This window comes from Dipodomys spectabilis, unplaced genomic scaffold, assembly GCF_019054845.1.
Source record: "Dipodomys spectabilis isolate Male_0828 unplaced genomic scaffold, ASM1905484v1 ptg000512l, whole genome shotgun sequence".
Classification (NCBI taxonomy): Eukaryota; Metazoa; Chordata; class Mammalia; order Rodentia; family Heteromyidae; genus Dipodomys; species Dipodomys spectabilis.
The window spans coordinates 502,762-528,791 of record NW_024871189.1 but is presented as its reverse complement, the minus strand read 5'-3'; the positions used below and the strand labels follow the sequence as shown (position 1 = coordinate 528,791).

General features: G+C 56.5%; 1 protein-coding gene across 1 annotated transcript in view; it reads right to left on the bottom strand.

Annotated features, from left to right (window-relative positions):
- Window positions 1–26,030, bottom strand: part of Rnf213 (ring finger protein 213) — a 90,100-nt gene that overhangs the window by 9,718 nt on the left and 54,352 nt on the right. The window contains exons 31-56 of the mRNA XM_042670012.1: window positions 24,473–24,591; window positions 22,983–23,114; window positions 22,483–22,607; window positions 22,109–22,241; window positions 21,776–21,914; window positions 20,659–20,850; window positions 19,581–19,726; window positions 18,401–18,555; window positions 17,499–17,702; window positions 17,052–17,236; window positions 16,440–16,560; window positions 14,464–14,564; window positions 14,195–14,377; window positions 12,859–13,028; window positions 12,327–12,426; window positions 10,209–10,320; window positions 9,779–9,983; window positions 9,429–9,619; window positions 8,852–8,971; window positions 8,185–8,295; window positions 7,150–7,389; window positions 6,780–6,861; window positions 5,524–5,558; window positions 3,822–3,916; window positions 3,033–3,195; window positions 1,239–1,419 (exon numbers count right to left, since the gene is read on the bottom strand). Of these exons, the coding sequence (XP_042525946.1) occupies window positions 1,239–1,419; window positions 3,033–3,195; window positions 3,822–3,916; window positions 5,524–5,558; window positions 6,780–6,861; window positions 7,150–7,389; window positions 8,185–8,295; window positions 8,852–8,971; window positions 9,429–9,619; window positions 9,779–9,983; window positions 10,209–10,320; window positions 12,327–12,426; window positions 12,859–13,028; window positions 14,195–14,377; window positions 14,464–14,564; window positions 16,440–16,560; window positions 17,052–17,236; window positions 17,499–17,702; window positions 18,401–18,555; window positions 19,581–19,726; window positions 20,659–20,850; window positions 21,776–21,914; window positions 22,109–22,241; window positions 22,483–22,607; window positions 22,983–23,114; window positions 24,473–24,591 (3,740 nt within the window). The remainder of the gene's footprint in view (window positions 1–1,238; window positions 1,420–3,032; window positions 3,196–3,821; window positions 3,917–5,523; window positions 5,559–6,779; window positions 6,862–7,149; window positions 7,390–8,184; window positions 8,296–8,851; window positions 8,972–9,428; window positions 9,620–9,778; window positions 9,984–10,208; window positions 10,321–12,326; window positions 12,427–12,858; window positions 13,029–14,194; window positions 14,378–14,463; window positions 14,565–16,439; window positions 16,561–17,051; window positions 17,237–17,498; window positions 17,703–18,400; window positions 18,556–19,580; window positions 19,727–20,658; window positions 20,851–21,775; window positions 21,915–22,108; window positions 22,242–22,482; window positions 22,608–22,982; window positions 23,115–24,472; window positions 24,592–26,030) is intronic.

The window sequence follows — 26,030 nt, the reverse complement described above, 5'->3', positions numbered from 1 at the left end:
CCCACAGACGCCCCACCTCAGCAACTGCTTCCCTGGAAGCCAGATCAGACTGGCTGGTCGCAGGCAACGTTGTTTCCTAATAGCTATTATCATTGCTGTTTTAAAATAACATGATCACTTCAAGGTCTGGAGTCCTGGAACTCAGAGTGAGATACCACATAAATAAACAGGTAACTGTGTCTTCTCTCTTTTTTTTTTTGCTGGTCCTGGGGCTTGAACTCAGGGCCTGGGTGCTGTCTCTGAGCTTCTTTTGCTCAAAGTGCTCCACCCCTTGAGCTACACCTTCACTTCTGGCTTTTTGGGGGTCCGCTGGAAGAGTTTCATGGAATTTTTGCCCAGGCTGGCTTTGAACCATCAGTCTGAGATCTCCACCTCCTGTGAAGCTGGGATTACAGGTGTGAGCCACCAGTGCCCGGCTCTCACAGTGGTAATTTTAGAGGAGCTTTTCAGGGCTGGGGATGTAACTAAAAGCTTGCCTCACATCCTTGCTTTGGTTTCAGTCCCTAGCAACAAAGCTTTTTACAATTGATCAAAACAAAGTAAAAATTACATTAGTAAGTGCTATTGCTGAGTATCTCACAGGCCTCTGTGTGTGTGTGTGTGTGTCATGGGGCTTGAACTCTGGGCCTGGGCGCTGTCCCTCAGCTCTTCAACTCAAGGCAAGCACTGGACCACTTGAGCCATAGCACCATTACTGTTTTTCTGGTGGATCAGTGGAAATAAGAGTCTCACGGGCTTTCCTGCCTGGGCTGGCTTTGAACCACGATCCTCACATCTTGGCCTCCTGAATAGCTAGGATGACAGGCGTGAGCCAGCAGCGCCCGGATCAACTGTTCAGAACACCTAGCGCAGCAAGCCCAGTGTTTTGCGGGTCACCCATGGTGGACACAGAGGCCTGGGGTCATGCACAGCCCTCGTATTTTCAGGAAAGCCGATGCTGGGGAGAGACCGATTGTTCCCCACATCGCCTGCTGTGGAGGACATGCTGGGTCCACGAGGTTAGTTCCCGTGTGCACACCTCTCCCCGAGGCGGCGATGTCGGGTCCTAGCCAGGTGTGGGGTGAGCGGAGGGACAGAGGAGCCGTGCCAGCCTCCAGGGGGAGAGGCGCGTTCTTGTGACTGTGAGCCACGGGGGTGGGGGAACCCCTGCTTCTTGGCAATCGTGCTACAGCCCCATACCTAGCTGGCCCGGCCCGGCCCGGCCCGGCCCAGCCCCGGCCCCGGCCCCGCGCTATTACTCTGGCTAGAGGCGGGGTGTGGCCCCCTGAGGAGGCTGCGCAGCAGGACGTGCACGGCGTGCGAGGTCTCGTCGGCGCCCTTGCCCAGCGTCTTGGCCAGCCGCTCCAAGTCCCTCAGGATGTGCTGCTGCAGGAAGCCTGCGGGGTCCCGCACCGGGGGCTTGATGATGCTCGACAGAGCCTGTGGGCGAGAGCCGGACGCGGGTGATGCGAGCGTGCAGTGGCTGCGGGCAGTGTGACACGGCTGCGGGGGAGGTGGGGAAGGGGGGGGAAGCCAGTGCCTGCTCCGGTGTTAGCTGTGGGCGCCCCTCACGCCTGGCCTGCTTTGTCTGCCCTGGGCAGTGGGAACTTGGAGGAAGTCCCCAGAGCCAGGAAGAAGGCAGAGGCAGGGGGGACCCCCCCAGCCTCCCCGCACCCCGGTGTGGACGGAGGACACGGAGCTGCCCTCAAGGTGGACGTGAAGCACCAATACACCTCCGCTCAGGCGCTGGCGCCACATCGCACTCTAAATGCATGCAGCTACTTGAGGTTAAAAATAAAAATAGGTTTCCGGGCGCCGGTGGCTCACGCCTGTCATCCTAGCTACTCAGGAGGCTAAGATCTGAGGATCACTGTTCAAAGCCAGCCCGGGAAAAAAAGTCTGTGGGACTCTTTTTTTTTTTTTCGGGGGGGGGGGGGGGGAGAGGATCGGTTGTGGGGCCTGAACTCTGGGCCTGGGCGCTGTCCCTCAGCTCTTCAGCTCAGGGCTAGTGCTCTACCACTTGAGCCACAGTGCCACTTCCAGCTTTTTTTTTTTCCTTTTTGCTTATGTGGTGCTGAGGAATCGAACCCAGGGCCTCATGCATGCAAGGCAAGCACTCTACCACTGAGCCACCTTCCCAGACCTGTCTGTGGGACTCTTATCTCCAACGAACCACCAGAAAACCAGAAGTGGTACTGTGGCTCAAGTGGTAGAGCACTTGAACTGAGCTGAAGAGCTCAGGGACAGTGCCCAGGCCCTGAGTTCAAGGCCCACGACCTACATTTAAAAAAAAAGTGCTGGGGTGCAGTGGCTCAGGGGCAGAGCTCCTGCCTGGTATTTCTGAGGCTCTGGGTTTGACTCAGAACATGCAATCTATCAGTCAATAAATACATTAAAAAAAAAGGGGGGGCTGGGTAAATGTGCCTAGTAGTAGAGCACTCGCCTTGCATGGATGAAGCCCTGGGTTTGATTCCTCAGCACCACCTACACAGAAAGGGCTGGAAGTGGTGCTATGGCTCAAGTGGTAGAGTGCTAGCCTTGAGATGAAAAGCTGAGGGACAGCGCCCAGGCCCTGAGTTCAAGCCCCATGACTGACCAAAAATAAAATAAATTTGTGCTGGTCCTGGGGCTTAAACTCAGGACCTAGACACTGTCTCTGAGCTTCTTTTGCTCAAGGCTAGCACTCTACCACTTCAACCACAGCTCTGCTTCTGGCTTTTTGTGCTGGACATAAAGAGTCTTATGGACTTTTGTTCCTGAGCTGACTGCAAACTGCGGTCCTCAGATCTCAGCCTCCTGAGTAGCTAGGATGACAGGCGTGAGCCACCAGCGCCCAGCTAAAAGCAATCTGAGCAGTAGTTCTCTCACTCAATCACAGACTGCAGTGGGAAGAGTGGGGGTATGCACATTTCGTATTACTTGGTGGCTCAAGGGACCAGCCACAGACTCCAAAAGTCCCCAGGGGGTGGCTAGGAGACCAGCAGAAAATCCCCGCGGCCGTGTTCCCATGGCAACCCGGTGTGGAGCAGACGGCGGTGGTGTGCCCCACATACCTGTGGGTTCTGAGCAGCTCCCAAAAGCATCGTCAAATGAGTGAGTAACCGGAGGAGGAGGAAGACCACGGGCGACAGCTGGCGATCAGATGCCACGGTCACATTTGTGGGCTGTGGGCTGCCCAACACGTGGCCAGTCTGAGTCCTGTCTGGGACTCGGTTCCTAGAACGGATGGGAGAATGTCAGGAGGGACTGAAGGTGGCTGCTGGCTCCCAGCCCAGGGCACAGCCCACGTCCTTAGGGCTCAGAGTCAAAGTTCACGTTTTTTGTTGTTCTTTTTTCTTGGGACGTGGGTCTTGAACTCTGGGCCTGGGCACTGGCCCTCAGCGCTTCAGCTCAAGGCCAGCGCTCTACCACTTGAGCCACTGCACCACTTCTGGTTTTCTGGTGGTTCACTGGAGATCAGTCTCACAGACTTTCCTGCAGCGGCTGGCTTTGAACCTCAATCCTCAGATCTCAGCCTCCTGAGTAGCTAGGATGACAGGCGCGAGCCATGGCACCTGGCTGAAACACCCCGTTTTGTCCTACAGATCTAAGTGTCCCGCCAACCCGGCCCCTGTTTAAATGAAACCTGCTGACAGGCCAGCAGGAAGGCGCTGCACTGGGGAGTGTGATCGTGGAGGCTGCTTTGAAGTTAAACGGGAGCTGGGCATTGCTATCCAGTACAACGGGTCTGTGCGTGCCCCAGAGATACTTAGGCTACTGTTGGTATCCATTTAGCAGCAGGAAAAGAAACAGCCCCAATGCCCAGGGCTTGGCTGCCCAGAAGGAGGTGGAAGCTTACGTACGGAATAATCTGAAAGCCTGGGTCTGGCCTGTGGTTGATGCCTCCGATCCGAGCCCCGCAGTCAAGGCAGGTACTTTGTTCCATTGGCTGGCCGCACTAGGGAAGACAAACAGCATTGGTCCACGCACAGAGCCCCGTGCAGGGGCTCTTCCCGTCTACCAGAGGTGGCTGGTCCAGCCTCCCCGGGTGGGTGGACATACTGTCGGGAGGTGGCTGGGGTCAGGGTGGATGTTTACTGCACGTGGGTTGACCGTGGGGAAATGCACACTTGTTTTTATTTTATGCTGTGGTTTTTTTTTGGGGGGGGTGGGAGGAGTTGGGAGGTTGGTCGTGGGGCCTGAACTCTGGGCCTGGGCACTGTCCCTCAGCTCTGCAGCTCCAGCTTTTTCTTTTTTTTTTTTTGGGTCCGGTCGTGGGGCCTGAACTCTGGGCCTGGGCGCTGTTCCTCAGCTCTTCAGCTCAAGGCTAGCGCTCTACCACTTGAGCCACAGCGCCACTTCCGGCTTTTTTTCTTTTTGCTTATGTGGTGCTGAGGAATCGAACCCAGGGCCTCAGGCATGCAAGGCAAGCGCTCTACCACTGAGCCACCTCCCCAGCCCTCCAGCTTTTTCTGTGTGTGTGGTGCTGAGGAACTGAACGCAGGGCCTCATGCATGCTAGGCAAGCGCTCCACCGCTGAGCCACCCTGGGCGGACAGGCTTCTATTTTCACTTCACAAATTCCTCCTTAGCACACACTGCCATTCCTGCACCAGCGGTCACAGCCTCTCGTGCTGCATCACCCGCATCTGCTTCCCAAACAAAACCCCATCCTCAGCTGACACAATGTCGGATAGAACACCACCGCTCTGTTGCAGAGGGCCAAAGCACAGAACCCTAGAGCTGGAAACACCTGGACAAACCCTCTTTCTTTCTTTTCTTTTCTTTTTTTTGTAGGTACTGGGTCTTGAACTCTGGGCCTGGGCGCTGTCCCTCAGCTCTTCAGCTCAAGGCGAGTGCTCTACCACTTGAGCCACGGCCCCACTTCCGGTTTTCTAGTGATTTATTGGAGATCAGAGTCTCATGGACTTTCCTGCCGGGGCTGGCTTTGAACCATGATCCTCAGATCTCAGCCTCCTGAGTAGCTAAGATTACAGGCGTGAGCCACCAGTGCCTGCCAGACCCTGTTTCTGTCTCATTTCCTGGCCTAGGAGGTGCTGAAGCTCAGGAAGAACAGGTGTTGTTCTAGGATTTGCCCTCCACGGCTCTAATTTACTAATAACGTGCATTCTGGCAAGGGCGGCTGGGCCGCTCTCCTGTCCTCTGCTGCCCGTGCACACTCCTCTCTGCCTAGCAACCCGTGGACCATCTCGTCAGCTGGTAGCCATTCTCCAGGCTGCTGGGACCCCAGGAGTGGCCTCCATCCCACAGCTGGATCTCTGGCAATGTCTGGGGACATCCTTGGAAGCAGGGGTGGGGGGGCCTGCTCCTGACGCTGGGGCGTTGGGGAGACACACTGTTGTCTGACCATGCACAGGGCGGACTTCACAGCACCTGCTGTATGCACAGCGCTGGAGGGGACTGGGGCCAGCCCTGAGACCACCGTGCCCATGCTTAGCCAGAACCCCCCCCTCCGCAGCAGCAGCTCCCGGGCCTGCCCCGTCCCCCTCTTCTCCTTGGAGCTGGAGGAGCACGGTTGAGTCCGATCCCAGACCCCAAGACTCACCTCTCCCACAGAGCACGGGTGGCCATTGGGACAAGCTGTGAAAAGAACAAGCAGAGTGGCGTTGGCTGGAGAGCGTGCGTCAAACACCCTCCACAGCCAGTGCTCTCCTCCCGTCCTCACCACAGGCACCGCACAGCCGCCCCCGAGCACCTGCTGCGGGTCCTGCCTGCAGGGTCAGCTCCTGACATATGCCCAGGGCTCAGCAAAGACACTCGGTGAGGGAAATGCTAAGCTTAAATCTCCAAAGCAGAGGGGAAGGAGGTAGCTCACACCACAGGCAAATTGGGGGCAGGATGGGTACATTGTGTATCTTTTTTAAAAAAGACTGTACTATAAAGGTGAGGGGGAGAGCCAGCATCTTTGTTGGTTGCTGACATAGGAAATAGAGGTGGAGGTTTGGGCTGGAGGGCAGCGCTAGGCCGCAGAAGCCGTCGGGGATAGAAGCTACGCGTCTGCCCTGCTCAGGTGGCACGGAGTATTTTATCTTTTTGTTCTCTCGTAGTTTTTTTCTTTTTTCTTTAGTTATGAGCATGCTTAATGAGTTAATGAAGGCATGAACTTTGGGGCTGATACCAGGGTTTGAACTTAAGGCCAGTGTGTTCTCTTAGCTTTTCTCACTCAAGGCTATGGCTCTACCACTTGAGTCACATTTCCATTCAGGCTTTTTGCTGGCTCACTGGAAGTAAGAGTCTCATGGACTTTTTGGCCAAGGCTGGCTTTAAAGCACAGTCCTTAGATCTCAGCCTCCTGAGTAGCTAGGATTACAGGTGTGGGTCACTGGTGCCCACGCATGAACGACTTTATTTTCTTTCTTTTAGTCGTGGGTCTTGAACTCTGGGCCTGGGTGCTGTCCCTCAGCTCTTCAGCTCAAGGCGAGTGCTCTGCCACTTGAGACACAGCGCCACATCTGGCTTTTTCTGCTTATGTGGTGCTGAGGAATCGAACCCAGGGCCTCATGCATGCAAGGCAAGCGCTCTACCACTGAGCCACCTTCCCAGCCCTTGTACCACAACTTTCAAAGCTAGTGTTCAGAGATTGCTTGCTCAGGGCAACAGCATCACCCACACCCAGTGGAGGTTACATCACTGTGTCCTGGGCTGTGAATGCACCTGAGCATGCATGGGTCCCCCGTCTCCTGAATGGCCTATTTCTCTCTGGAGGATGAACCCTAGGCCCCCAGGGCAACCCCACGCCTGCTCACAGTGCCACCTGTGTGGCCACGGGCTGAAGCTCAGTGCTCACGTCCCAACACTTACTGTACCAGCGGAGGGCCTCCAGGCCCTGCCACCCCTGGGCTTGAGCCAGCAGGTCTTCAGGCATGGTTGGAAGGAAAGCACTCTGAAAGGCCAAAGCACAGACAACACCGGCTAAGCGTGCAGCTCATGGCTGCCACGCAGCCCGAGCCCAGCACCAGCGAGGACTCCCCGCTCCCTGTCACATGCTAGTGGCAAGGACGCATGGCCGTGCCGGGAGTCAGCGCGGGCTCCACGAGTCTACGCCACCTCGGTGGGATGACGGATGCAGTCGGACAGAGATGGAAAGAGAATTGAAGGGAAAGGAGCTTTCCCGGCACCCACGGCCACGGAACTACGGCCAGTGTTACTGAGAAATCTGGGGTGAACCTACCGTCATCTGGGCTGGGGAGAAGGCCAGGTTCTTCAGCGGTTCCAATACTTTGTTTTGTCCACACATGAGGACACAGGCAGTGTGAATGGCCAATTCTATCACTGTCCCCTCAAGGCCGCTGTCACCCTGGGCCGTCAGCAAAGGCAGAGTATTGTCCACGAGGGATGTGGCGAAGTGCCTGACGTCCTGAGAAGCCAGCAGCTTGCTCTCCTCGATGAACTGGTTCATCGCCTCGCATTGCTGGCAGCGAGAATGAGCTGACGTTAACATACATCACCTAGAGGGGTACAGCGCTTGCCTCGCATGCATGAAGCCCTGGGTTCCATTCCTCAGCACCGCATACACAGAAAAGGCCAGAAGTGGTGCTGTGGTCCAAGTGGTAGAGCACTAGCTTTGAGCAAAAGCAGCTTGGGGACAGTGCCCAGGCCCTGAGTGCAAGCCCCAGGACTGGCAAGAAAAAATATAGCTAATAATAACAATAAAATGATACTTTCAAAATAGATATAGTCAGGCCCTGACTTCAAACCCAAAAGTGTAAGAATATTAAGGAAAAAATGCTATATCCAGACACGGTGGTGTCTGCCTGTAGTCAACAGCACACAGGAAACTGAGGCAAGACTCTGAGTTCTAGGCCTGCCTGGCTACACGGCAAGACCGTCTCCAAAAGAAGAGCAAGAGACGCCCTGCGGGGACTCAAAGTCAGCCCCAATACCAAATTATCACCAACTAGAGACACATTTTTCAAAGGAGGAAAATCCCTGCGCACCCGCCTGGGAGATGCTAGTTTAGTGGACATTCGCTGGTGTTCCTGAACTCGTTGGAATTCTGACTGCTTTGGGCCACCAGGAAATCGTTCTTCCCCACAATGAGGTTGTGTGGAATCTATCCTTGATTGTAAACGATGGACATAATTTGTGTTTGTGACTAAAAACGAACGAGAGGGAGAGGGAAAGGGAGGGGAGAGGAAGGAGATGGAGGGAGGGAGACCCTCCAAAGAGCGAGGCTTGGAAGCTGCGCCCCAGTGGAATGTCTCACCTCCGGCCTGGGACGGAGGCTGGCGTGCGGGGAGCGGTGCAAGACGGCCACCTCTCTGTACAGGGCCAACAGCAAGAACGCGGCTTGCTGCGTCCTGGGGCTCCGGCAGGCCTGCCAAGACAAGGGCATCCAGGGTGAAGGCCGAGGGTGCCCCATGCAGCCGCACGCATCGGCCCTTCCCAGGCAGGCCCGGGCGCCTGGGCCTTGCGTCTCAAGAGCCATCCTCCAGCAGCAGCTCTGGGGCTACGAGGTGCACTCCGGCGATGCTCTGCACGCGCTCTGACCCCACAGCAGACAACAGGAGCGGCAGGAGGTGACCGAGGTCTGACCTCGCGCGGCACAGAGCCGGGGTGGAGGGTGACTTGCGGAGGAAGCGGCCCGAACGGCGACGGGGACGATTCTGTGAGCCGGGACTTTAGCAGAATAAATTGCGAGGCCTGATTCAGCACACCGTCACAGCGGTGTCTCAGCGGCCGCACATCCACGTCCAGCCAACAGTGCCACACACAAGGCCGCCCCGGAGGCCGTGGGCATCCGACTCTGATACGTGGTATCGCTGTGTCACGCTGAGGGCTCTGTCCACACCCTCCCCACCACCCGACTAGCTAGCAAGGGCAGGCAGCCTGGGGCGCTGCCTGCCCGGGGAGCAGCTCCCAGCCCATCCTACCTTGAGCGCCTTTCCAATGTTCGGGGTCTCGCATTGCACCATGGCTTTGCCCACCGCATCGCGAACAGCCTTGTACTCCTCCCCATGAACCAGGAACGCATCTATCTGGCCCTGATTCTCCTTCAACAACCCAAAGAGTACAGGGGTTCATCATGTGGCAGGGATATGTGTGTGTGTGTGTGTGTTGTGTGCAGGGGGCAGGGTGGAGGGGGTGAGCTGGGCTGGGGCAGGGTGGAGGGTGGAGGGGTGAGCTGGGCTGGGCTGGGGCAGGGTGGAGGGGGTGAGCTGGGCTGGGGCAGGGCAGGGTGGAGGGTGGAGGGGTGAGCTGGGCTGGGCTGGGGCAGGGTGGAGGGTGGAGGGGTGAGCTGGGCTGGGGCAGGGTGGAGGGTGGAGGGGTGAGCTGGGCTGGGGCAGGGTGGAGGGTGAAGGGGTGAGCTGGGCTGGGGCAGGGTGGAGGGTGGAGGGGTGAGCTGGGCTGGGGCAGGGTGGAGGGTGGAGGGGGTGAGCTGGGCTGGGGCAGGCGGAGGGTGGAGGGGTCCCAGGCAGAGCCCTGTCGCCCCATGGCCCCGTGGCCCACCTGCAGGGCGAGCACAGCTTCGGGGAACACCCACTGGAGGGGGTGTCCGGGCCGGGCCAGGCCCTGCAGGAAGCTCATGCCGCGCCGGCTGCACAGCCTCCGCACCAGGTACACGCAGTACCAGCCGCCCCCCGCACGGGTGCAGAACTGCTGCACGTGGCCCAGGAAGCGTTGCTTGTCCTCGGCCAGCTCTGGGAAGGGAAAGGGGACAGGACAGAACACTTAGGACAGGCCTCAAAGCCAGTGAGGGTGAGGGCCGATCAGGGAACTCCGAGCGACTCATGGAAGGGAGAGCAGAACCCCAGGAACGTGGACCCCTAAAGGAACGGGGCGGAGAGGTGGACACCTGCCTGAGCCCTCCTGATGCTCCGAGAGGAAGTCGGAGGCCTTGTCCAGACACAGCCGGATCCTGGCCACTTCCTGCAGGTATTCCACGGACCCCGCTTCACAGTCCCGTCCTCCCGAGAGATACGCGGAGAGGAAGCGCCCCTCCTCTCTCAGGTGGCTCAGCTCGCTGCTCCCGGAGAAAGCGCCTGTCTTCTCGTACATGGAGTCCTACACACCAGAGAACAAGAAACCAAAGATGTAGCTCTGCACCAGTCCTTAGGCTTGAACTCAGGGTCTGGGAGCCATCTCTAAGCTTTTTTACTTTCTTCTTTTTTCTGTCAGTCACCTGGCTTGAACTCTGGGCCTGGGCGCTGTCCTAAATCCAAGCCCCTGTACCCACATTGACGCCGTTTACAAAAGGAAAGCGGGGCGGGGGGGGGGGGGGGCTCACACCTCCAGGCAGCTGATAAACAGCAAATACAGTTCCGTCTTGTCTTCAATCAGGAATGTCTTCTTCTCTAACTGGGACAGGTAGTTCTGAACGTAATCTCTTACTTCACGGAAGCTGTGGGAAAAAAAATATTCCTAGTTATGTCACATCTAGAGACTCATCTTACGAAAGAAAGCATCTGTCTATCTGTAATCCCATATTTTAGGCTGTAATTCCGTATTTAGCTGTTTTTAAACAACATGACTTCCGATGCTTTAAAGAGAAACAAACAGAAGAAAAAGAGGCTTAGCTGGGCACTAGTGGTTCATATCTATGATCAACTACTCAAAAGGATGAGATCTGGAGGATCACAGTTCAAAGCCCCAGTTTAGGCAGAAAAGTCTGCTAGACTATTTCCAAACAGACAGATCAGAGACATGGCTCAAATGGTAGAGCTCAAGCACAAGGCACTGAGTTCAAATCCCAGTGCTGGCAAAACCAAACAAATAAAACAAAGCTCAGGCTTTGACACCCACAGAGGGCTTTTCTTTAGGTAGCTTGCAGCTATCGATATTTATGATATGCATCATTTAAACAGAAGAATTTCAAAAGCGTTTGCCAGTGAATTTACAATAACAAGAATAAACGGAGTCCATGTTAACAGACTAGCAGGTGACTACTCGCTTTTCCTACGTGGAGTTAAATGAAGGAAATGACACCGCTGGAAACAGGACTTTTCTCTGATACTGTCCCAATGCAGATCAGCCATCCTCTCTAGAGGTAGGGGCCAGAACCTGGATAGATCGTGTGTGTGTGTGTGTGTGTGTGTGTGTGTGTGTGTGTGTGTGTGTGTGTGTGTGTGTGCGTGTGCGCGTGTGTACAGGCGCACTGGTAACAGGACTTTTCTCTGATACTGTCCCAATGCAGATCAGCCATCCTCTCTAGAGGTAGGGGCCAGAACCTGGATAGATCGTGTGTGTGTGTGTGTGTGTGTGTGTGTGTGTGTGTGTGTGTGTGTGTGTGTGTGTGTGTGTGTGTGTGTGTGTGTGTGTGTGTGTGTGTGTGTGTGTGTGTGTGTGTGTGTGTGCGCGTGTGTACAGGCGCACTGGTACCATGACTTGAACACAAGGCCTGGGCACTGTCCCTGAACCTTTTGGCTCAAGGCTAGAACTCTACCACTTGCACCACAGTTCTACTTCTGGCTTTCTGGTGGTTAATTGGAGATGAGTCCCCTGGACTTTCCATGCCTAGGCTGGTTTTAAACCATGATCCTCAGATCTCAGCCTCCTAAGTAGCTGGGATTACAGGTGTGAGCAGCCAGCTCCTGGTATCAAACTGACACTGTTTAGTGGTCCTGAGGAGTGAGCCCTGGGACTTTGCGTATGCTTGGAACGTGTTCAGTCCCTGACCTTGGTAGCCAAGCCGGGCAGATCTCGTGATGCTAACACGGTTTTATTGCATAGCGGATCAGGGGCCAGAATGCCACCCATGAGCATGGGCACAGATCTCATGGGGTCTTTAGGTATCAGATGCACATCAGCTCACGGAAGAGACGCAAGTTTTACAGAATTTTAAATTTCATTACAAAACTTGAACGGTCTCATTGGCTACAAATGCTGCAGTGGTATTGGGGTGATCAGCAAGCTCACTTCTGTGTCCTCGAGACACGCCTCGGACATCCCTGGGCGTGCCAGTCCTCTGCAGGCTGGCCCGGGGACAGCAGCGTCGCTCACTCAGGACTGCGGGGAGTGACTTCCTCAGAGGCTAACAGCCACTGTCTGTCTGTCTGCCTGCCTGCCTGCCTGCCTGCCTGCCTGCCTGCCTTCAACTTGCAGCTGGAGCATTCTTTGCAGGCCTTCCATTCCCACAGAACATGGTAATGTTGCATCGTTAATGGCCAATAAGTGGAACTGACATGGAGAAGATCCACGTCCTTCTCGGTGGGGATCCCAGCGCCTCCCGGCCAGCTCCGGGAAGGGCCGGTGTGTTGACAGGAAGGTGACATTGTCTCATTACTCCAAACACGGTTTTGCACTCAGACTGCCCTTCCAGTCCCAGAGTCTACAGCCCCCGTCCCGTGGCCCCTGCCCCCGCACTGGAGATGTTTCTAGAAGCACACCACCCGGGGGAGCTGCTCCTACCTGTACTTCAAAAGCAGCTTCAGGACCACTGAGCGGATGATGGGCGTCTTGTCCACCAGGTCATCGAACGGGGAGAGACACTTGGTGAGTTCCTGCTGTCCTGGAGGCAGAGAGAGCGAGAGAGTGAGAACGAGAGAGAGAGAGCGAGAGAGAGCGAGAGAGAGCGAGAGAGAGAGCGAGAGAGAGCGAGAGAGAGCGAGAGAGCGAGAGAGAGCGAGAGAGAGCGAGAGAGAGCGAGAGAGTGAGAACGAGAGCGAGAGAGCGAGAGAGAGAGCGAGAGAGAGAGCGAGAGAGAGCGAGAGAGAGCGAGAGAGTGAGAACGAGAGTGAGAGAGCGAGAGAGAGCGAGAGAGAGAGCGAGAGAGCGAGAGAGAGCGAGAGAGAGCGAGAGAGAGCGAGAGAGAGAGCGAGAGAGAGAGCGAGAGAGAGCGAGAGAGAGCGAGAGAGAGCATGCGCGCGAGCGCGGCGGGTGGCGAGTCCCCAGCGCGGTCCCGCACTGGAACGAGGCGGGCGACCGGGTGTGGGGAGCTCACTTTGGGGAACGTCCTGCAGGAGCTTCTTCTGCACGAAGAGCAAGGACAGCAGGCTGTCCACCACCTTCTTCCGCGGGGGAGCGCCGTCCTTGAAGCACATCGTGGACACCAGGTCCACGAAGAAGCAGTTGCAGAGGTGCCGGAACCGCGCGTGTTTCTCGATCGCTTTCCTGAGGGAGGTGACATCTCAGCCAGAGACCAGTCAGTGGAGGCCAGGGGGACAGGGGACGGGGAAGCCGTGGCTCCCACCTACGACCCTAGCTGCTCAGGAGGCTGAGATCTGAGGATCAGGGTTCAGAGCCAGCTGGGCAGCAGAGTCTGCAAGACTCTTATTGCCAATGAACCACCAGAAAACCGCAAGTGGAGCTGTGGTTCGAAGGGGTAGAGCACGAGCCTTGAGCGAAAGAGCTCAGGGACAGTGCCCAGCCCTGAGTTCAAGACCCACGACGGACAAAAAGAAAAAAAAAAAAGATTCCAAGCTTACCAGGGCTGAAAAATCTATGATCTCAACTAACCAGCAAAAAGCGAGCTTAGAGATGTGGCTGAAGTGTGAAGCACCAGACTTGAGTGGAAAAAGCCAAGAGCCCAAGGCCCTGAGTGCTTTCAAACAGAATCAACAGAGGCAACGAGCTCCTGGCTAGGTCAAGGCTGGGCTCCGAAACTACCAGACCACGTCTGGATGTCTCTTTCTCAAACAGCTTGAAGAGCTGTCTTACCCAGCCACACCCAAGCAGGACAGGAAGGAAAAGCAGCTGATACCGGAGCCAACCAGCCCACCTAGCACACACCACGTCTGGGCCTCCACCTCCAACACCACGGGAAAAGGAAAAAAGACAAGCTACGGCTACATTTGGGAGCTCTTTCTGTGAGTGTTCCGCTTCATTTCTCTTACTTTTGTTGTCTTCAGATCTGCTTTGTTTGTTTTGTGCCGGGCCTGGGCCTTGAACTCAGGACCTGGGCACTGTTTCTTAGCTTTTTTGCTCAAAGTTAGTGCTCTACCACTTAAATCACAGCTCTACTTCTGGCTTTTTTGCTAATAAATTGGGTCATAAAAGTCTCACAGACTTTCTTGCTTGGGCTGGCTTTGAGCTGTGGTCCTCAGATCTCAGCCTCCTGAGTAGCTGGGATTATAGGCGTGAGCCACCAGTGCCTGACTGGGAGAGAAGAATTTTTAGGGCACCTGATGTCTGGGAAGGTTCTTGAGTTGAATCTGTGTAAAGGGAGCTTTCTGAAGCCAGGCTTTCTACCAAATGAAGGTGAGGAGAGAGGTATTTCTGAATCTGTAGTTGAAAAGGAAAAGGAGAGAAAGGCAGGAAGGAAAGAGGAGATGCCTCACCTGTGTTCCTGGGAAACCGTCGGCGAGAAGTCGTCTGGCAGCTCGGTTAAACAGTAAGGGCACTGCATCTGCCCCGGGGTGAGGCAAGTCTGGATGCAGGGCAGGCAGTACACGTGGTCGCAGGGCAGGCACACGGGGTCCTGGGCGTCTCCCAGGCAGACGAGGCACGGCTGCAGGCCGAACCTAGGACCCATAAGGTGCTCAGTGGTCACCTGGACGCCGCCCCGGAGGACGGCTGGCCCCCATCCAGGTCCCAAGCCAGGGCTCACCTAGCTAAGGAACTGCTGGCTTTGTCCTTGCAGTCACAGAGCAAGTTCATCACAGCCGCAAAAGGCCGGGGCGTCTTGATGTCAGAGTTCTCCTGCAGACACTGGGGTGGGATGGGGTGGGCAGGGGTGAAGCTGTGCGGGCAGTAAGGTAGGGCAGAGGCAGCAGAGGGAAGGGCCTGCTACGCAGGTGCGGGGCGGGCAGGTCGTGGGGCATCTATAGTGCCAGGCCTTCTGCATTCTTTCATAGTACCGACCCTTTGGCTGCCTTTGCTGACTGTGTTGGTCTTTATGTCCAATTTCTGAATTTTTCCCTTCTTCCTTTTTTTTTTTTTTTGGCTGGTCATGGGGCCTGAACTCTGGCCTGGGCGCTGTCCCTCAGCTCTTCAGCTCAAGGCTAGAGCTCTACCACTTGAGCCACAGCACCACTTCTGGCTTTTTCTGCTTATGTGGTGCTGAGGAATCGAACCCAGGGCCTCATGCATACGAGGCAAGCACTGTACCACTGAGCCACCTTCCCAGCCCTCTTCCTCTTTTCTTTGAAGGTCTACTTCCTACCATTATGAGATATTTCAAATTTTAAATAAGAAGATCACCATGACTGGTGGCGTACCTATCATCTACTTTATTTATTTTTGGTGCCAGTCTTAGGGGGCTTGAAGTCAGGGCCTGGGCGCTGTCCCTGAGCAGTTCAGCTCAAGGCTAGTGCTCTACCACTTGAGCCACAGCACCTTGAATTTTAAAGATTAATTACCTTTGGAGATTATACATATCTAATGTAATATATATTACATACTTTTTATTTTATTTTTTGCTGGTCCTGGACCTTGAACTCAGGGTCCGGTGCTGTCCCTGAGCCTCTGTGCTCAAGAGGAGCACTCTACCACTTGGGCTATAGTGCCACTTCCAGCTTTTTCTGAATAGTTTACTGGAGGTAAGAATATCATGGACTTTTTCTGCCAGGGCTGGCTTCAAACCATGATCCTTGATATATTTTTAATACCCAGATCAATTTGATGTTTTAATCCAAAATGGACAATGGAATTAGACATTCCTCCAAGCAAGATGCACAAGTGCTCAGGGACACACGGGAAGATGTTCAGCACCATGAGTACCAAAATGTGAAACACACCCACCACACATACCATATACACACAATACATGTGCCACACACATCACATACACCTACACACCACAACCACACACATCACAACCACACATCATGCACACGACATACACCACACACACACCACATATCATACACATCACACACGCCACACACGCACCACACATCATGCATACCACACACCACACACATACCACACACACACGCCTCACACTACACACTGAGCACCACACGCATCATACACCACACACATATCACACACATCACACATACCTCACACACTCACCACACACAATCACGCACACCACATACCCTGAGGGATCCTGTGGCACACAACTACTAGCAAGTTTGTCTGAAGTCACCCACCCTGATGTAGCGACCAGGAGAGGGAGTGCACTGAAACCATCACAGACTGTGATGGCAGACTCCTGGCATTGCCACTTTGTACTGCCGGGGAAAATCGCCGAGGTGCCAGGGGCAGACGCAGGCGGGGGGGAGGAAGCGTACGGGGTGGATGAGCACCGGGGCGGGTGCGCTGGCCTGACTCGCGTGGAACTGTCAGGGAGAGCTCAGGCACTGTATCTTTTTTTTGGTAGTACTGGGGATTGAACTCAAAGCCGAGAGGCAAGTCCTCTACCACTTGGACCATGCCCCCAGCCCTGTCAGCTTGTTTTTCCAGAGAGGATCTTGGGCTTTTGCCCGGGCCAGCCATGGCTGTGACTCTCCTGGGTGTCTCATGACTACCTGGGTCACAGGCCCGAAGCATCAGGCCCGCTCTTCACCAGGCCCCATCCTGCCCCAGGGGGGTGGGGAGGAAGGGGGAGGGGGGGACTCAGCCCAGGCCAGCGCTTACCTTGTTCAGAAGCAGGACGTGCTCGGTCACCAGCGGGCTGAGCTCGGGAAGCTGGCTCTGGGTCTCTAGGAGCACGTGCTCCACGAAGAGCGCCACCGAGAAAATGCGGTTCCACTGGGCTCTGACCAAAGAGGAGTGAGTGTCGCTCACTCAGTGCTGACAAGGCAGCCTGAGAGGCTGGAGGGGTGGGGGGCAGGGGCAGGGGGCGGGGATAGGAAGGGAGCCAGGGTAAGGAAGAAGAGCCTGTGCCAGGCTGTGCCAGGCTCCTGACCTACAGGCGCTCTCGCTGAGGCTGGGCACAGGCAGCCTCTGTGTCTCCCACTCGGTGCCTGCGCTGACGTGGTCCCCACCACAGCTCTGCAGCTAAGTCCCTCCTGGTGTTCACACCCGTGCGGGACACCCCCAGCCCTGAGGGCTGTCCCTCTACAGCCATGCTCGCTGCCCTGCTTCCACGATCCCCGGACCCCCGGGGTGATCCTTTGTCTGGATCAGGTGAGCTCCTGGTGCTAGGAAGGGCTCAGCAAACGCACCTGCTGGCTCCCGCGTCAGGACGCTGTAGGCCCACAAGGGAAGGCCGAGGCGAGCCCCCAGCGGCCGGGGCCCAGCTCTCACCTGACCTGCCGGATGACAGCCCTGGCGGTGGCCCCGCCGCCTTCCTGCAGGTAGCCCTCAGAACACACCAGCTCCAGCGGGATGGACAGGCTCTTCACCAGCTGCAGCCAGGCCTGCGGGCTGGGCGTCAGGATGTCTCTCGTCAGCATTTCCACACAGGCCATGGCCGCAAAGGTGTCCAGTGTCTGCCAAGAGCAGAGGCACGCGACTCAGGAGGGTCCCCGCTCCTCCGTTCCACATGGCGATGGGATCCTGAGGCCAGGGCTCTCTCAGGGCCGCTCCTGTGGGGCCGGCTTATGGCCCCCTCCCCCAACATCCTGGCACGGTCACGCGTGTGTGCCCAGCAGGCCTCCCCATGTGGGACACAGTGCCCTCCCTCCCCCTCGCCCGTGCGTCCCGGCACGGAGGACCCCGGCGCTCGCCGGGATTTCCCCACAGAGGCTGTACCATTTCGGGCCTGTGCTGCTGCGGGGCTCCAATCAGGCTCTGCAGAACCTGAGGGTAGATGGCCAGGATTCGGCTGAAGGTCTGCAGCCGGGTCCCGAAGCGCTGATAGGCCAGATGCACCCACGGCAGGGAGAGCGGAGCCTCCGGCTGGCCGACCACCGCCTGCAGCTCTCCGATGCAGGACCACAGCGCCATCTGCAGGACCTAGAGGACCAAAGGCTCTCAGGGAGCTAGATTACGAACACACATTTCCCTGCGGAAAATCTGAACTATTGAAAAGTTACCCAAAGACAAGAAAAAAGAACTAAAAAATCAGGCTCCTAATCCCCTGTTGCTTTTTGCTAGAATCCACTGATTTGCTAGAATCCATTTTTTTTTCTTTTCTTTTTTCTTTTCATTGGTCATGGGGCTTGAACTCAAGGCCTGGGCCACTGTCCATGGGATCCTTTGGCTCAAGGCTAGCTCTCTACCACTTAAGCCACAGCGCCACTTCCAGCTTTTTTTGTGATTAATTGCAGGTAAGAGTCTCAGTTTTTTTTGCCCTGGCTAGCTTCAAACTGCAATCCTCAAGATCTCAGCCTCCCAAGTGGCTAGGATTACAGGCGTGAGCCACCAGCACCTGGCTAAAACTTGACATTTAAAAAGAAGATGCTACCAAGAAATCAGAGGACTTGCAGGGAACAAAGTTGTAGTCGGTTAGTCCCCAGCAGTGGCCTAGGACTGGCCCGTGTGTGGTGAGCCGCTGGAGGGGCCTTACCACCCCCAGGCCTGTGAGGACCCCGTCCTGCTCCCCCGTGACAGCACGCGCTGCAGGAAGCCACACCTGCGGCGAGCGCCATGTCTACCTCGTGTTAATGTCATCTTCCTCGCGTTACTATCATCTTCCTGGTGTTAATATCTACCTCAAGTTCTTGGTAGCTAGACACCCTTCTGGTCAAGAGCAGGAAGTCCTTTGTGAAGTCCTGCAGGAGTTCCTGTTGCTGTTCTTCAGGGAGCTGAGCGAGAAACCTGCCCAGGGGAGTCTTCTGGAAGATTTCCACCAACTTCTTAGAGGGCCCTGCAGGCAGACAGGAAGCCACACAGTGGCCTCAGTGAGAGACACCATGTGCTCTGCTGATCACCACTGTGCTCACCGCAGTGACGTCGGCCGCCTGACCTTGCAGAGAAGGGACCAGGCATGGGCCCGACAAAAGGAAAATGGATCAAAGGCAGAATCTACCTTAAGCTTAGGTCACAAATAGCCAAGCAGGAAAAACATGAAAAACAACATCTGAAACAGCTCAAGTTCTGTGCTGCATGCCTACAGTTCCGGGGTCACACTGGAGAACCCCGCCAGCCAGAGGCCCGCCTTCCGGCACACAGGAGCCTGCTCATATGCCGTGCTGGAAAAGCACGTTTGTGCCAACAGAGTGGCAAAATGCTGGCCCAGATCAAGGTCTCTTGAGTGTTTTTGTCAGTCCTGGGGCCCCTGAGCCTTCATGTTCAAGGCTAGCGCTCTACCACTTGAGCCACTGTGCCACTCCCAGGCTTTTGTGGTCAATTGGAGGTCAGGCACTTTCCTGCCCGGCCTGGCTTTGAACTGTGATCCTCAGATCTCAGCCTCCTGAATAGCTAGGATGACAGGCATGAGCTGCTGGTGCCCGGCTCCTTTGAGCAGTTTGACCAGTGCTGTGAGAACAGTTTTTCAGTGGGTAAAAGGCAACTTTTCTAAGCTATCTTGGCCACGGCTGGTTTTTCTGGAGTGACAACAACCAGCACCCTGGGCACGTGACAGGCAAGCCGAGAGCTGCCCGGCCAGGGACTGTCGGGGGACGGAGCGACCGCTCCCTGAGCGGAAGGGTCGCTGGCTGCTAGCCGGTGCTGGCTGCCGTGGATCGCTGCCAATCTCCTCACAGTGTGATTTAGAGGCTTTGGGTCCCCTGTTGGAGACGCTCTCCACAGAGGTATTCCACAGGCAAAGTTAAAATCTCCCGGATGAACCGAGCGCTCGCTCACTGCTGCCGCTCTGCCTGTGGCCGGTCAGCGGGTCTCTGAAAGGTGGAGCCACCCACACTGCCCTGCACCGGTCTGGGGTGGCCTCACCGTCGGCGTCGCCAATATACTGAGCCTGGACCCAGAGCTCTTCTAGGTAGTCCTTGATCCTCCAGCTGAACGGGACGCTGTTGGACTCGTGCTCGGGCAGGCTCATGTCACTCTGCACCAGGATGGGCGGCATCTCACTTTTGGCTCTGCGGCGGGGACATGGGAGTGAGACTACGGAGTGTGGATGGAGCACCGGCTGGGCTGCAGCAGCCACACGACACCCCTCGTTCACAAAGCAAAACCAAATCCAAGACAGGCAGTAGTGGCTCACCCCTATCCCAGCTACTCAGGAAGCTGGGATCTGAGGATCACGCTTCACAGCCAGCCCCGGTGGAAGAGTCTCTGAGATTCTTATCTCTAATTAACCAACAAAAAAGCAAGAAGTGGAACTGTGGCTCAACCAGTAGAGTGCTACCCTTGAGCAAAAACACTAAGGGGTGGATAGGGCCCGAGTTCAAGCCCCAGGACGAGGAGAAAAAAAAAAATCAAGGTGGGCAGAGGCCAAGCAAATAGCCAAGTCTTGGGGCAGAGCCAGGTCTTCTAGGGATGCACCTGCCCTTCCCTCCCCTCCCCTCCCCTCCCCTCCCCTCCCCGCCAGCGGTGCCCTGGCTCCCCTGTACATAACTACGGCAGTTAAAATGAGGTTTTCCCTCGTGGATACCAACACTGCCCTGACTTCTACCACAGAGCCTCAGCGGGCAACTCAGAGTCCTGGTTCTTATGTACACGTCCTCGGCCAGGCCCCAACCCAAAGTTCCCTGTGATCCAGACAGCCACGTCGGGAGGTCCGCTGCGCCTACGCCCACAGGGCTCCCAGGGCCGCCCAGCGCCCGCAGGCCCGGGCGCAGGCCAGGGCGCAGAGCGTGGGGCGCAGAGAGCGGACGGCTCCACAGCCTCCGTGGGGAACAGAGACGCGCACGGCCGCCTTCCCCCGCCATCCTCCAGGCCACCTCCAAGCCATGACGAAAAGACAGTCCTCACTCTAGAGGGGACGCTCACCGCCGCAAATGCTCCCGAGAGCGCGTGGCTGGCGTGCCTTTCATTCCCTCCCTCCCTGTAAGATGAGTCTCCTACTCACGCCATGGTATTTGCCACAAGAGGAATGTCCAGGAACTTGACGTCGCCAAAGATGAACATCCACACGGCCTGCACCCAGGCTGGCGTGTCGGGCCTGGTCAGCAGCTCCAGGTTGCCGTCCCGGTCCATGAGCGATATCATGCTGGCCAGGAGCGGGGAGACCGTGCCCTGCACCCGCTTCCACAGGCTATGCCTGTCACGGGGACAGACACCGCTGGGCACAGAGGAGCCCGGGGAGGGCCCCCACAACTCCCTCCCTCCCCGGCCTTGCAAATCCTCCAACTCCAGCACCACTGCAAGGTGAAACCTAGACTACTCTTCCTCTTCTTCCTACTATTATTTTATATAGGACAAGACATTCATAAATGGAAATGTCCGGGTAGAGGCAACCAGCAGGGTGGACAGACATTAACTCAATAGCTAATAGGCTGGAGCTTCACCATGAAGGTGGAGAGACATTTGCCTTGAATATATAACTGTGCTCTACAACGAGTTTTACAATCCCCGGGCTTTATAAAGGAAGAAAACAGACCTGGGCGCCCGTGGCTCACACCTGTAATCCTAGCGAGGCAGGAAGCTAAGATCTGAGGTTCTGGTGTGAAGGCAGCCAGCAAACAAATCTTTGAAACTGTTATCTCCAACTAACCAGCAAAAGGCTGGCAGGGGAGGTGCGGTTCAAGTGGCAGAGGGCCAGCCATGGGAAAAAAATTAGAGGACCAGAACTTTTGCCACCCTAGGGAGGGAACCCAGGGCCTGGTACACGCCAGGCCAGCACACGGCCACGTGAGCAAAGCCCTGTTTTCATTTTTGTTTTGGAAAAAGGGTCACCGACTTTTCTCAGGATAGCCTGAACCCTGGTGCCTGCACCTTCCACACAGCCGGGGATTACAGGTGCGTGTCCCCATGCTGGTTCTCACGTTATGATGAAAAGAACGCCAAGAGACATGAGTAGCGTCCAATGAACTCAGCCATACCCACTCCCCAGCGGCACCTGGGGCTAGGGGGCGGAGGGGGGGGGCAGCAGCCCTCCCGCCCCATTTCCTCAGCCCGGGAGGGGCTGCGGGAGCAGCGTCCACCCCTGCGGCGTCCACCCCCACAGCGCCCCCTGCCGCGGGTACCTGAACGTGCCAGCCTCCTGGAGGGCGTCCTGGTTGGCTGCCTCCCTGGAGACCCACGCCTTGAGGCTGCACAGCAGATTCTCCTCCTGCTTGCAGAGGAGGACGTGGAGGCGCTTCTTGGACACGCACAGGAAAGCGGCTATAAAAGGCACAGGGGACACAGTTGGCTGGTGAATCCTAGAGTTGCGCTCGAGAGACGCCCATGGACTCTGCCTTGTCAGCTCTGCCCGAGGGGCTGGGCCCGCACCCTGGGGCCCACTCCACCCTCGGGAGCCGGCCCCCCAGCCCCTCTGGGCACAGGCACAGACCGGAGCCCCCCCCACGGGTACCAACCGTTGCCTTGGTCCTCGTCCAGGAGGCTGAGCAGAATGGAGACCCGCCGCATGTTGCGCGTGCCGCCCTGGTCCCGCAGCAGCCCCACCGCACCCTGCACGCAGCTCCTCAGCAGCCGCGTGGTGTCCAGCACCTGCCAGGGCCCGGACAGCGTCTCAGCTCAGGCCACGGCCGAACTACAGGCGGAGGGGGCGGGGGGGAGGGCGTGTACCCGCCCCCTGCGCCCAGGCCGCCAGCCTTGATGACCAGGACGGAGGGCGGGGAGGAGGGAAGAGGGGAGAGCTCCACCGACACCCAGCACAGCGGCCTGGCTGCTCTCTACCCTCGTCTGGCCAGGGGCTGAGATGCACTTCCGGTGCCTGCAGAAGACTCACCTCGGCCGCCCCGGGGCCAGAGTCCTCCCACTCCATCTCCTCCGGACCCCCCGACTCCGCTTCTGTCTCCGGCAGCTCCCCAGAGGTGTCGTTTATGTCCATGTCATTCTCCTGCTCACCTTCCCCTGCAGACACAGCAGACAGTCACTCAGGACAGCACCCGGACACGCAGGGGTGGGGCTGGCCGGCACCGGGCCGCCACCTGTCAGGTGTCCCTGTCCTTAGCAGCAGTGCTGGCCCCAGGTAAGGGATGTGTGACATGCAGACAGAGGCCTAAATCTCCCATTCGGCACCCACACGGGAGCCGGGCCTGGATCCGCCCCCCCACAGCCGACACGTGGCTGCGGGCACGCTTCCTGCGGTGAACACGGCAGGTCCGGGCGCGGCTGAGTTCTCGCTAACGGACGGGCGCCGAGGCTCCAAGGGGCTCCAGTGCGAACTGCCACACGCGGTGCCTCCCGCCCGCCCCGGCCACCCCTGCGTGGTCCCCAGATGGCCACCTCTCCGCTCGGGTGCAGGCGGGACTCCCGGCCGGAACAACTGGCTAATGGTGAAACTCTGCAGCTTCGTCACATCGGAGGCCATGAGCGTGCATCTCTGGAGGTCATCGATGTGCACGGATCGCCACGGCCCTGCGGGGAACACCAGACACTCCGTGTCCTCCCTCCCTCCCCGGCCTCCCCGGGAGCTCTGAGCAGGGACGCTCGCCAGGCCAGGCCCGCTTCCACGGCTGCTGAGAGCCTAAGGCCTTGGACACATCAGAAGCTATCAGACAAATACCGCAAAGGATAGACAGATAAGGCTGGAATTCTCCACGGAGTTCCTCTCATTATCATGATCAAAAGGAGTAAAGGAGTCTGGCACCTACCGTGGCTCACACCTGTCACCCTAGCTACTCAGGAGGTTGAGACCTGAGGATCACGGTTTGAAGCCAGCCTGGAAAACAAATCTAAAAGACTCATAACACCAAATAGCCACTAAGAAGCCAGGAGTGGAGGTGCGGCTCCAGTGGTAGGGTGCTAGCTTGAGTGAAAAGAGTAAAAGAAAGGGTAAGATTGAGTTCAAGCCCCAGTACCAGTGTGCACACACGCACAGATGCGCATGTACACACACACGCACACACACAGAAAAGGGATATGTGGTGTTGGCTGGATTTGCTTTCCATTATCCATGAGATTTCTAAGCCAAACTCTGCCCCCGGCCCCCCCCCCCCCCCCCCCCCGCCACCATGTCCCTGTTTATTTCTTTCTTTCTGTTGGTCATGGGGCTTGAACTCTGGGCCTGGGTGCTGTCCCTCAGCTTTTCAGCTCAAGACCAGCACTCTACCACTTGAGCCACAGGATCACTTCCAGTTTTCTGGTGGTTTATTGGAGATAAGAGTTCCACAGACTTTCCTGCCTGGGCTGGCTTTGATTGGTGATCCTCAGATCTCAGCCTCCTGAGTAGCTAGGATGACAGGCGTGAGCCACCAACACCCGGCTGTCTCTGTTTCTAAAGTACCAGTCACCTTATACCACACAGATGGTAAACATTCAAGAGACCAAGAGACCAAGAGACATGCGGAGATGGGAACATTGCATTTCAGGGCCGATGCAGTGATCAGTGCAGGTGCTGGGTCAGGAGATGGAGGCCACACAGGAAGGAGGCGGCCAGCCCCAGGGCCCTGACGCCCCCAGGACACGCTGAGGCCACCACAGGGCCCCAGACGATGCCTTGGGTGTTTTTCTCTTGAGACTGAGCCTTATGACAAAGCCCAGGCTGGCTTTGAGTTTGCGGTGCTCCTGCCCCAACCTCCGGAGTGCTGGGATTATAAGTGTGCACCACCACGCCCGGGCTTAAGAGGCTAGCTATGAACCATGACCCTAGGTATGAGATCTAATTGTATCTGAAGACAATGTCCTGGGGTTCATCTTCTGGTTTCAGATATGGGACTCCCAAAGCAATAACCAGGTACTACTAAATGAACACACTTGGGACACTGGGGTCCTACCTCCATGGAAACCCACATAGGATGCCCCACTTCCCATCCGGGATAGCTTTGTGATGAAGTAGACGAAGATGCGGCCCTCTGACTCTTGTACTTTGTTGATCTCATTGATTGCAGAATACCTGTTGAAACAAAACAGACAACTATCAATCCCAGTGGCGCTGTGGCCATAGTGGTGGAGCCCTTGTCTCCAGCTGAAGCGCTCAGGGACAGCGCCCAGGCCCAGCGTTCAAGCCCCATGACCGACAACAAATAAAAAAATAAATCATAGAGTACTTTTAGGCTGGGAAGGTGACTCAGTGGTAGAGCGCTTGTCTTGCATGCATGAGGCCCTGGGTTCGACTCCTCAGCACCACATAAGCAAAAAGAAAAAAGCTGGAAGTGGCACTGTGGCTCAAGTGGTAGAGTGCTAGCCTTGAGCTGAAGAGCTGAGGGACAGCGCCCAGGCCCAGAGTTCAGGCCCCACGACCGGACCCAAAAACAACAACAACAAAATCAATCCCAGCTGGGTGCCGTGGCTCACGCCTGTCATCCCAGCTACTCAGGAGGCTGAGATCTGAGGATCAAGGTTCAAAACCTGCCCGGGCAGGAAAGTCCATGAGACTCCTAGCTCCAATAAACCACTAGAAAACCAGAAGTGGTGCTGTGGCTCCAGTGGTAGAGTGCTTGCCTTGAGCTGAAGAGCTGAGGGACAGCGCCCAGGCCCGGAGTTCAAGCCCCACAACCGACCAAAAAAAAAAAATTCAACTCCAAGCCAGCCACTGAGCGGAAGCCACACTGTGGAAGGCAGTGGGGGTCTGGCAGGCCACGGGGCCACCCTTGGTGACAGGAGTTTTAGCCTGAAGTCATTGTCATACTTCATGACAGGCACTTCTTCCCCGTGAGCGAACTCACAGGTGCTCATTCAGTGGGCCACCACCAGCCAGAAGCCTGCCCTCCCCCCCATCACAGGGCCCCGATGCTTGTGCAGCCTGGCCGGCCCTCCAGGAGACCCCGAGCATCCTGGCTGGCCCTCCAGGGGGCCGGGGCCCAGGAGCCAAGGCTGGACCCGGCGGGGTTTGACAACTCTGAAGGAACTTCAGCCTCCAGTGTGTTAAAACGCCCAGATATCACTCTATAGCACGCTGCCATAATCTTGATAATTGCCAAATGAACACAGTTAATCTGGTATTTCACATAGTTAATCCGGAGAGTATCAGAGTTCCACTAGGAACACCATAAAGATGTCCAAAAGCATTCATACAGTTTTGTGCCTTTCAACTTGCAGTAACTTCTAATTGGGCAATTGAAAAATCAACAAAGACCAAAAACTTGACTATTAACACTCTATTATTTACTTTTCTTTGGCTTTTTTGTCCCTCTCAGTACTGAGGTTTGAACTCAGAGCCTTGGGCAGGTGCTCTACGGCCTGACCAACGTCTCCAGCCTTTCTTTTTTCTTTTTTGCAGTTTCTCTAGCTCTCCTAGTCTCCAAGGAGGAGCGCTTTCTTATGATTATATCTGTGTTTATTGGCTTCAGGGCAGAAAGTCCTAAAGAAATCTGGGTTCCCTACGCTGTTTCA